Genomic DNA, 12,500 nt, shown 5'->3' on the forward strand with positions numbered 1-12,500 from the left:
AGAAGAAGAAGAGAAGAAGAAAAGAAGAAGAAGAAGAAGAAGAAGAAGAAAGAAGAAGAAGAAGAAGAAGAAGAAGAAGAAGAAGAAAGAAGAGAAGAAGAAGAAGAAAGAAGAAGAAGAAGAAGAAAAGAAGAAGAAGAAGAAGAAGAAGAAGAAGAAAGAAGAAGAAGAAGAAAGAAGAAGAAGAAGAAGAAGAAGAAGAAGAAGAAGAAGAAGAAAGAAGAAAAGAAGAGAAGAAGAAGAAGAAGAAGAAGAAGAAAGAAGAGAAGAAGAAGAAGAAGAAGAAGAAGAAAAGAAGAAGAAAAGAAGAAGAGAAGAAGAAGAAAAAAGAAAAAGAAGAAGAAAAGAAGAAAAAAGAAGAGAAGAAGAAGAAAAGAGAAGAAGAAGAGAGAAGAAAGAAGAAGAAGAAGAAGAAGAAGAAGAAGAAGAAGAAGAGAAGAAGAAGAAGAAGAAGAAGAAGAAGAAGAAGAAGAAGAAGAAGAAAAGAAGGAAGAAAGAAGAAGAAGAAGAGAAGAAAGAAGAAGAAGAAAGAAGAAGAAGAGAAGAAGAAGAGTGAGATATTATTTAACATAAAAACCTAATCGAAAATGAACGACAAAAAGTTTCATGTTGTTTCAACTTGGAAATGATTGATGTGTGCGCACTTGAAAGAGATATTGGAAGAAGAAAGAAGCCGATGAAAGTCTATGGTATAAAGATGAAAAATATAACGTATAGTATAAAAACTAAGTAGAAGGAAATCACGTAATCCTGGTGATGGATGAAGAACGTTTTGGCATTTGGGGAAAATTACATACAGGTATATGCTTGAGATCATCTCGTTATAACGAATTATAATAGATTACATCATATGGCAGGTTAATAAACAAAATTATTTGGGTGTTTCGTACTAGATATATAATAGTCAAAGCGCATTTTTTTGAAACCCACAAAATGATTTTTAAAAGCTTCGCGGTGCACGCCATGGCTCATGGCGCATTTTTCAAATCCAAATTCTAAATTGTCCGAAAGACACCGGGTTAACAAAAGAAAAGAAAAAAAATCACGTTCATAAAATTGTATATCTAGTAATCCAAACATTTGTTTTAAATATCTATCACCACCATCTTATCCCCAAAAGTGTGTTCCTTTAATCCACATTAAATATCATACCAAAGAATTATTAGACATCGATATTAACCATAACCCATATACACCTATATCTATCCTCCTCCTCTTCACTCTCATCATCATCACCATCATCATCATCATCATCATCATCATCGTTATCAACATCATCATCGTCGTAATAATACCATAACCATACGTTATCTCATTTCACTGAACTACATCATCGGCACCACAAGTATAATATGGAAAGGGGGTTGGTAGTTGGTAGCAATAAGCAAAGGTCAAAACAAAAACAAACAAGACATTTCTATAGATAGAATGAAGTCACTCAGACCTTTGTTATTTTTATGCGCCATCCATGTTTATGAGTAAGTCTCACTAAACTGTATGAACCAGACTATAATAGTTCATGATCACACATAGTTTTGTGTGTTGGTCCTTATACTTCCGGATGCAATGGAGTGAGTTTCATAGCTAAGTGCACACTATCTATTGGATGATCCTCAGGATCGTTAACCAATAGATAGTTCGAAGATGACGTCACTAAGGTCTTTGCTATTGTTTTTTGCCATCCGCGTTTATGAGTAATGCTCACTGAACTGTATTAACCTGACTATAAACGTTCATGGATACACACAATTTTGTGTGTTGGTCCGTTATACTTCCGGATGGCAATGTTATGAGCTTCTAAGCCAAGCGCATACTATCTATAGATAGTTCGAAGATGACGTCACTCAGGTCTTTGTTATTGTTGTTTGCCATCCGCGTTTATGAGTAATGCTCACTGAATTGTATTAACCTGACTATAAACGTTCATGGATACACACAGTTTTGTGTGTTGGTCCGTTATACTTCCGGATGCCAATGGAGTGAGTTTCATAGCCAAGTGCACACTGTCTATAGATAGTTCGAAGATGACGTCACTAAGGTCTTTGCTATTGTTTTTTGCCACCCGCGTTTATGAGTAATGCTCACTGAACTGTATTAACCCAGAGCTGTCAACCCCAGCTGATGAGAATGTGTACAATGGGACCTCAAAATGGGGGAGATTTCATAAAAATGGGTACAATCCTGAAATAGACGGAAAATAACCATTGTGAAAGTAAGAGGAAGGTATAATTACATAAAGTCACACCGCACAAGCTCAATTGCAGCAACAATTATGTTCCCAAGACTATAATCCAATCCTTTCAGAAATCTACCTCCCAGCATGAAGATCAAAATTGATCAAAAAATATATGAATAGGCACTTGGCACCAAGGTTTCTCAATAGGCTAGTAATAATATGAATTACAACTAAAGAAAACTGAAGTGACTCTGCACACTGAAAATGGGTACAATCTTGGGGGAAATGTGTACAAGTGTACAATCACTGAAAATGCGTACAATTCCGCGTTTTTTGCAGTAGGTTGGCAGCTCTGTTAACCTCACTATAAACGTTCATGGATACACACAATTTTGTGTGCTGGTCCGTTATACTTCCGGATGGCAATGTTATGAGCTTCTTAGCCAAGCGCATACTATCTATAGATAGTTCGAAGATGACGTCACTCAGGTCTTTGTTATTGTTTTTTGCCATCCGCGTTTATGAGTAATGCTCACTGAATTGTATTAACCTGACTATAAACGTTCATGGATACACACAGTTTTGTGTGTTGGTCCGTTATACTTCCGGATGGCAATGTTATGAGCTTCTTAGCTAAGAAGCTCATAACATTGCCAAGTTGGCTATAACGGACCAACACACAAAATTGCGTGTATCCATGAACGTTTATAGTCAGGTTAATACAATTCAGTTAGCATTACTCATAAACGCGGATAGCAAAAAACAATAACAAAGACCTGAGTGACGTCATCTTCGAACTATTTGTTTCGAATAAACAAAGGGCACAACGACAAGGCACATGTCATACAACGCAAAGACACGATCAAGAAATTATATTATGGCAGGTCGGTCATGACCAAAATCTATTGGGTTGAATTTTCCATGGGGCATTTTGAGCCGGAAGCGACAAGAGGAACACTGGATACAGGGCAACATTCTGACACAAGAACTTAACAAGTGACGGAAATGAATTCATCATGGGATTATTTTTTTTTTAGAAGTCACGCCCAAAATTTTAAGTTTTGTTGGGTTTTTTTTTTCCAGTGCTTCCAATACCCACATCCAAAAAGTAAGGAAAATCAAGATATGAATTTTTAAAATAACGCTTTGAGAGGGTCAAAAATTAGATGTTCTGAGAGTTTCAAAGCCTTGCAGACGACAACTAAAAAGAAAAGATTACGTTTAGTAAATTTTCTTTCAAGCTTTAGGAGAAAAAAAAAAAAAAAATAAAGACGGAAATTAGTTTCAGACAGTCAGATCAAAGACTTTTCGACACCGTTGTTTTAAACAAATCAACAATCATGGAGATTCAGCGAGTCTTCCTACTTGCTCACTCTTACAGCAAGAACATGTGCTTCCGATTTCTCATCGTGTTACAATGAATGTGTTAACACTCTTGAAAGCAAAGCAGACTACTACACACTACATGACCTTTCTCTGTAAGTACCAACGGACGCTCCCAAAATACAAGCACCTAGGCCACTCACGCCTCGTGCATTCATTTAGCGATGCCTAGTGGTGAGTGCTGAATGAATAGGAAGCAGGAAGGGTTGTTGTTAATGTTCGCTCAATGGATGAGATGGTAGCGTCCAAGCATCTCTATGTATTTAGATAATCAGAGTTGATGTAGACTTTAGCCCACAGCGATAATTAACTATCTACTCACGTTGGATGATGGGATGTATGTAGAGTTAGAGATGTGTGGTCGAAAGCTATACGTGTCAGATAGAGGGGAGGATAGAAACAAAAGATAGAAATATAGACATAGATATTCAGACAGATAGAAAGAAATAAATAAAGAAAGAAAGAAAGAAAGAAAGAAAGAAAGAAAGAAAGAAAGAAAGAAAGAAAGAAAGAAAGAAAGAAAGAAAGAAAGAAAGAGATAGATAGATAGATAGATAGATAGATAGATAGATAGATAGATAGATAGATAGATAGATAGATAGATAGATAGATAGATAGATAGATAGATAGATGGATATAGAAATAGATAGATAGATATATGGATGGATGGATATAGAAATAGATGGATAGATAGATAGATAGATAGATAGATAGATAGATAGATAGATAGATAGATAGATAGATAGATAGATAGATAGATGGATAAATAGATAGATAGGTAAGGAGATATAGATAGATAGATAGATAGATAGATAGATAGATAGATAGATAGATAGATAGATAGATAGATAGATAGATAGATAGATGGATGGATGGATGGATAGATATAGAAGTGATCAGGATAGAAGGGAGAATGGATAGACGGACAGACTTTTAAACAGGAATAAAGAAAGGAGATGGAGGCGGAATGTGCTATAAATAGATAGGAATGGATATTGTACAGTGAGAAAAGACAACACGTGTCCCTATGTATCATTATCAATGCCCTCTCTGATTGCTATGATCATTATACATACAGGACCTAACAAAATCTGAATGACTATGGCTAAGATCCAGATCAACTCCTCGTTTTACATCCGTGACCCCAGGATTGTAAGAAACCGCTTTTACTACACGCTCGGTTTAAGCATTAAAGCGAGTGGTTTGGTTTTTTTTTTTTTCTTTCGAAAAACAATATATTATATAAACAAACATAGTCTAAATAGCAATACACTATCCCATGACTCCCTTAGCCTTAACAAAACAATCATTCTATATAATATTCCAACTTATGAAATGGTGGTCACCTTCTTAAATTGAGAAAACGATTAAAAAAAAAAAATTGGCATGAACTACTTCGAATATAAACGAAATCATACCCACAACGACTTCGAAAAGACTGATTAAAGTTAAAGCATTAACCATGTCAGTCTTTCATAACACACAACGCCATGACTGTAAATAAATGTAGATTGTGAAAACGGAAATCTTGAATATTCATGATTAGATAACCGGCGCCGTAGCCGGATAGTGAAATCTTTTCTTTTTTTTTTTTAATGAGATATAACAAAGACAGAAATTCAATCCGTAAAATCAACAAATAAATCTGGTTATAGAAATTACTGATTAATGAACCTTGAAAATGCATGGAGGGGAAAAAAAACAACGAGCTAGTAGAATCTATTTACCAATGGTTTCGCAGCTAAAGGTGCGGGCCACATCATAATGGGCAAGTCAGAGAATCCTGTAGAAGCCTGGTCCGCAATGGTGATGCCGTAGTACTTCCCTTGGTTCACACAAAATAAAATCAACACCAAACAAGAATGGTGCCTCACTAACTTGTTTCGAAGTTTCAGAAAGTTTTCAAAAACTTTTAGAATCTCATCAAAAACGTCATGTAATAACAGAGAAAATGACAATTATAGTTCCCAATATCCTGATGGTGTGAGAAGAAATGTAAATCAAGAGAACTCACAAAGAAATCTAGATACAGAAGTATTTTCAACCTGTTCAACTAAACTGCTAATATTATTAGCCTGGAGTAGGTAAGGCAGTCGGGAATTAGGGGAGAGGGGAAGAGGTAGGATAGGATGCCTGGATTCCAGACAAGACAGGATGAGGCACACAGGGAGTCAAAGGTCACGGAATCCATGGCTACGATTGGTTGGCTCTAGCATCCAGGAGGGAGCCTGGATCCTGATTGGATCGTTTAGTAAACGTAGGGAAGGCATCCTCCTTTGATAACGTAACCCCATGGGCCCGTGGCACCCTCACCGTTTCCCTCAACAGTAATGTTCTACCTCGATACCTACTAAAATCTACCTATCTAGATCTACCTTCACTCGTTTTGGTTTTTGTTGATCTAATTTTCCCCCCGTGCAAACAGTATTTTAAGATTATCACGGAGCCATGCTCTTGAAACCCTACTATCACTCTTAGTGTAGAACTATGTCTTTTACTCTTGCCCCCCCCCCCCCCCCCATTTCTCTCTCAAAAAAAAAAAAAGAAAAGAAAAAGTTTAGTGTACACGTGCATAGATTACATATTATATTTATAGATTTATAGATTATCATAATTGAGAGAAATCTATATAAACTAACAATTTAATCAATTGTGGCAATCATAAAAACTTCTTTTAACTTTAGGACCGAACCAACCTCACAAGCCGACCATTACTTTGGCATTTACTTCTTTTTTTAAGAGAGAGAGAGAGAGAGAGAGAGAGAGAGAGAGAGAGAGAGAGAGAGAGAGAGAGAGAGAGAGAGAGAGAGATGGGTTTGGATCATTTTTTAAGCAAGGAAAAAGGAAATCAGGAAGGTGTAAAGAACATTTTTAAATAATAAAACCAAAACAACAACTATGAAACTGGACGAACGCAAATCCGTATTCCTTCATTTTTTTCTTGTTTATATCAGATCCTAAAACAGTAGGTGAGAAAGAAAGGGTACAGCAGGTGGGGATGAAGAGGCTAAGATAATCATGAAAAATAATCCACATAGAGACACCAAATCAAAAACAACGGCTTAATTCCATCCTTTCTGCTTTATTATTATTATTAATTAATTTTTCATACGCTATCTATAATTATAAAAGAAGCCATATTATTTTATCGGGGGGTAACTGGCTCGAGATGGATATGCCTTCCAATTAGCTACATTAATTCCAGGGCACCCGGGCGCTAAAATACAGGAGCCTGTTGTGATAAAGGTTGTACTTGGAATAGTGGTTGATAGAACCTGTGGCATGTTGCTAAATTGAAACGGGGAGCAAACCAGGTTTTAGAGTACAGTGCGAAACTGTATGTAGTCCAACTTACCAAACATAATAAAGTAGTCTCAAAAGGCCATTGGGGTTCGTTACACCAAATAAATTGGCGAGACCTGTGCCTCAGCACGTGAAATTGGATAAATTTTTAATTCAGAAAAGTGAGTGGAGCAGGCACTTATGTTGGTAACAACAAGATATGAAGTGAATAGAAAAGTGCCAGAAGACAATAGAGAATAAAAAATTTTTCGCGGCGGTGGTGGGGTTTGAACCTGCGACCTTATTGGTACGACAACTCCGCCTGGCAGGTGAGAGCGTGGCTCTACCGTGTGAGCTATCCACGAACACAAAAATATTCGTTTCAAACTCAAAGTCATTACTAGATCCCTCTCTCACCCACTTCTTGAGACCGCCGATTCGTTCGTACACCACCATCGCGAATAATTTTGACCAGCAGTTAAGCTTAATAGCCAATATTCTCAACACAAACATATAACATAGAAACGATTGAGACATTGAGTATGCTCCGGTGTATGGGGTGAATTTTTAATTCAGAAAAGTGAGTGGAGCAGGCACTTATGTTGGTAACAACAAGATATGAAGTGAATAGAAAAGTGCCAGAAGACAATAGAGAATAAAAAATTTTTCGCGGCGGTGGTGGGGTTTGAACCTGCGACCTTATTGGTACGACAACTCCGCCTGGCAGGTGAGAGCGTGGCTCTACCGTGTGAGCTATCCACGAACACAAAAATATTCGTTTCAAACTCAAAGTCATTACTAGATCCCTCTCTCACCCACTTCTTGAGACCGCCGATTCGTTCGTACACCACCATCGCGAATAATTTTGACCAGCAGTTAAGCTTAATAGCCAATATTCTCAACACAAACATATAACATAGAAACGATTGAGACATTGAGTATGCTCCGGTGTATGGGGTGAATTTTTAATTCAGAAAAGTGAGTGGAGCAGGCACTTATGTTGGTAACAACAAGATATGAAGTGAATAGAAAAGTGCCAGAAGACAATAGAGAATAAAAAATTTTTCGCGGCGGTGGTGGGTTTGAACCTGCGACCTTATTGGTACGACAACTCCGCCTGGCAGGTGAGAGCGTGGCTCTACCGTGTGAGCTATCCACGAACACAAAAATATTCGTTTCAAACTCAAAGTCATTACTAGATCCCTCTCTCACCCACTTCTTGAGACCGCCGATTCGTTCGTACACCACCATCGCGAATAATTTTGACCAGCAGTTAAGCTTAATAGCCAATATTCTCAACACAAACATATAACATAGAAACGATTGAGACATTGAGTATGCTCCGGTGTATGGGGTGAATTTTTAATTCAGAAAAGTGAGTGGAGCAGGCACTTATGTTGGTAACAACAAGATATGAAGTGAATAGAAAAGTGCCAGAAGACAATAGAGAATAAAAAATTTTTCGCGGCGGTGGTGGGGTTTGAACCTGCGACCTTATTGGTACGACAACTCCGCCTGGCAGGTTGTCTTCTGGCACTTTTCTATTCACTTCATATCTTGTTGTTACCAACATAAGTGCCTGCTCCACTCACTTTTCTGAATTAAAAATTCACCCCATACACCGGAGCATACTCAATGTCTCAATCGTTTCTATGTTATATGTTTGTGTTGAGAATATTGGCTATTAAGCTTAACTGCTGGTCAAAATTATTCGCGATGGTGGTGTACGAACGAATCGGCGGTCTCAAGAAGTGGGTGAGAGAGGGATCTAGTAATGACTTTGAGTTTGAAACGAATATTTTTGTGTTCGTGGATAGCTCACACGGTAGAGCCACGCTCTCACCTGCCAGGCGGAGTTGTCGTACCAATAAGGTCGCAGGTTCAAACCCCACCACCGCCGCGAAAAATTTTTTATTCTCTATTGTCTTCTGGCACTTTTCTATTCACTTCATATCTTGGTGAAATTGGATAGGACGCAATCTTGCTGCTCACTGTGATAAGGGATAACGGGCCGCCTGGTGGAAGTTCCACAACCTACAAGAACACAGCTATAACTAACACGCACGCACGCAGGCACACACATAAACACACGCCCCCCCCCCCACACACACACACACATACTGTAAGCAAAATATATTAGTACCGTATTCTAATTCTATAACACAATATTGTATAGCGCTTTGAGCACATTTAGTGGATATCGCGCTATATAAATCTCAATTTATTATAATTTATTATTAGAGAATATACAACATAATCATTATGGCATAAAGGCATTATTTTAATTTCTGTATAGAAGGAATGAAGATTACGTCACTCAGCCCTTGATTATTATTTGTAGACCGCCAGTTTGGTGATTAGTTCTCACTAAAACATATCAATGAGACTGAACGTTTAAGGCTACACACAGTTCTGACGACAGATGTTTTGAGTATTTTACTAAACGCATAGCATCCATTAAAATAATACAGTAAATCATACTGATGCCGTTATTCCCCTACTCCAATATCCAAACTTTAATGAGCTATCTAAAAACTGACGTACTTCGAAGAAATACAAACAAAAACAAAACAAAAAAAAACAAAAAATAATAAATAAATAAATAAAAATATGTCATTTAAATTTGGGCCAAAAATCTCATTCCAAGGAAGTCCCAAGTTTGGGATGTATTGGCGAGATGAGGATCAGTCTAATCGATCGATATGTGAAGGACGAGTTTCTGGCCAAAATTTCAAATACATATGTGTGTTTGTGTGTGTGTGTGTGTGTGTGTGTGTGTGTGTGTAATCAGAGCACGACAGAATATACATTAGAACGTTGGCTTTGATGTGTTTATTAAACTTCTTTTAATAACTTCCACCTGGCCTTCACCAACATGCGAGAGACATCAAAAGAAATAAAAATAAATTACCAACAAACCTACAATGCCAAAATCTAAGTTGACCATAACACAGTATTTAAAATCCCAAAAAGTTGATTTATCCCAATTTTGTATGCGTGATATTACGAGATTTAAAAAAGGGAGTCCATCAAAATCACGAAGATCATGGAGGCTGAGTTAATCCCGGCTTCTGTAGCGATAAACGGACATTGCTAGCGAGATCTAAGTGGACCATAGCGATCAGAGGGGGCATTGAAGTGGACAAATACCGATTCCTTTGATTCTGAGGCGAGTGTTCTAACAGCTGGGCTATCGGGACCGCCGAATAGTATAGAGGACACTAACACAAACTTGCTACTACCCAAAATATGATGCTGTTCTACATATTCCCATCATTTTGTGATCGTGAGGAAAGTGGACCCCAAATTTAAATGCAATATTGACCATTATTACTATTTTTAAAAATCGACCACTGACAGAGCAAGTAGCTGAAAATAGTTTTCATCTCCATCAATCCCTCTTCATCCAGCAGGAAATAATATGAGCAGATGTTTCTACAAAAAGAAGACGAAGAATAAAATTTAACCGCCCCCCTCCCCTCCCCTCTCCGCCAGTTCTTTTCTTTATTCTATATCGGTGCATTATATGCAGATCCTGATCATGTGTGATAAACAAATATGCATAATATATAACATTCATAAATAAAGAATAGATAACAATATTCAACCACACCCTCCCCATAAAAGAATTACAAACAACCAACAACCCCACAATAATAAAAAACAAAAAACACAAAATAAAAAAAACACAAAATAACAACAACAAAAACACAAAATAAACAACAAAAAACACAAAATAACAACAACAAAAAACACAAAATAACAACAACAAAAAACACAAAATAAAACAACAAAAACACAAAATAACACAACAAAAAACACAAAATAACAACAACAAAAACACAAAATAACAACAACAAAAAACACAAAATAACAACAAAAACAAAAATAACAACAACAAAAACACAAAATAACAACAACAAAAAACACAAAATAACAACAAACAAAAAACACAAAATAACAACAACAAAAAACACAAAATAACAACAACAAAAAACACAAAATAACAACAACAAAAAACACAAAATAACAACAACAAAAAACACAAAACAACAACAACAAAAAACACAAAATAACAACAACAAAAAACACAAATAACAACAACAAAAAACACAAAATAACAACAACAAAAAACACAAAATAACAACAACAAAAAACACAAAATAACAACAACAAAAAACACAAAATAACAACAACAAAAAACACAAAATAACAACAACAAAAAACACAAAATAACAACAACAAAAAAACAAAATAACAACAACAAAAAACACAAAATAACAACAACAAAAAACACAAAATAACAACAACAAAAAACACAAAATAACAACAACAAAAAACACAAAATAACAACAACAAAAAACACAAAATAACAACAACAAAAAACACAAAATAACAACAACAAAAAACACAAAATAACAACAACAAAAAACACAAAATAACAACAACAAAAAACACAAAATAACAACAACAAAAAACACAAAATAACAACAACAAAAAACACAAAATAACAACAACAAAAAACACAAAATAACAACAACAAAAAACACAAAATAAAACAACAAAAAACACAAAATAACAACAACAAAAAACACAAAATAACAACAACAAAAAACACAAAATAACAACAACAAAAAACACAAAATAACAACAACAAAAAACACAAAATAACAACAACAAAAAACACAAAATAACAACAACAAAAAACACAAAATAACAACAACAAAAAACACAAAATAACAACAACAAAAAACACAAAATAACAACAACAAAAAACACAAAATAACAACAACAAAAAACACAAAATAACAACAACAAAAAACACAAAATAACAACAAACAAAAAACACAAAATAACAACAACAAAAAACACAAAATAACAACAACAAAAAAACACAAAATAACAACAACAAAAAACACAAAATAACAACAACAAAAAACACAAAATAACAACAACAAAAAACACAAAATAACAACAACAAAAAACACAAAATAACAACAAACAAACAAGCAACAACAAAAAAAAAACGCTTTAGATTTGGTTTGATTTCATTGGTCCAATAAATGATATATTATGTCTGAACAGTAAATCTAGCTGTAGAATAGAGAGACCGTGATAGAGCGATATCATGTCAGAGAATAACGAGGTCTATGAAAGCTGGGATAGGATGAACAGATTCGTAGCAGCTCGATAAGACAAAACGGTATCGCCATTTGGGAGATAGCAAAGAAGAAGCTGTTAATTCACTGCGATGCCATAGATGCACAGAAATTCCATTACTTATTTTAGAGACACGGGCGCCACTGATTAGCGTTGCAGACGCGGCTTAATCGGGTTTATCAAAGACCCGTCTTTATACACAACCCATGCATTAACAGTTTATGTTCCACGTCTCGAGTCTTGATAAGATTATTTTACAAAACGTCATGATAATATAAATAAGCCTCATATTTTGATTCAATATTTTTGCACACTAAATCAGGGATTCATTTTTCTTTATGTGATCTCAATCAGAATTGTTAAGTCTGGTAATTAAATACAACGATGAATGAAAATAAACCTGTCAAAATAGCCTTTTTTAAAAATCCGGCCCATATTTCCCTTTTTTTTTTAAATTGGAAGGGGGTGGGGCAGGAATACATTTCCTCCAGGTATCATC

At 35.6% G+C, this 12,500-nt stretch overlaps 1 protein-coding gene across 11 annotated transcripts in view; it reads right to left on the reverse strand.

Annotated features, from left to right (window-relative positions):
* LOC144973753 (RNA binding protein fox-1 homolog 2-like) overlaps positions 1–12,500 on the reverse strand; it is a 199,149-nt gene that overhangs the window by 49,632 nt on the left and 137,017 nt on the right. Inside the window, exon 1 of one of the 11 annotated variants that reach the window (XM_078916622.1) lies at positions 5,287–5,661. The exons of 9 other annotated variants lie outside the window; for them this stretch is intronic. In XM_078916622.1, coding sequence (XP_078772748.1) covers positions 5,287–5,322 — 36 coding nt within the window. In that variant the 5' untranslated portion in view covers positions 5,323–5,661. Of the gene's footprint in view, positions 1–5,286; positions 5,662–12,500 lie in introns of those variants that run through there. One more of the 11 variants, XM_078916616.1, reaches the window with a different exon arrangement.

This window comes from Berghia stephanieae, chromosome 5, assembly GCF_034508935.2.
Source record: "Berghia stephanieae isolate SIO BIC M18660-M18661 chromosome 5, UCSD_Bste_1.3, whole genome shotgun sequence".
Taxonomy (NCBI): domain Eukaryota; kingdom Metazoa; phylum Mollusca; class Gastropoda; order Nudibranchia; family Aeolidiidae; genus Berghia; species Berghia stephanieae.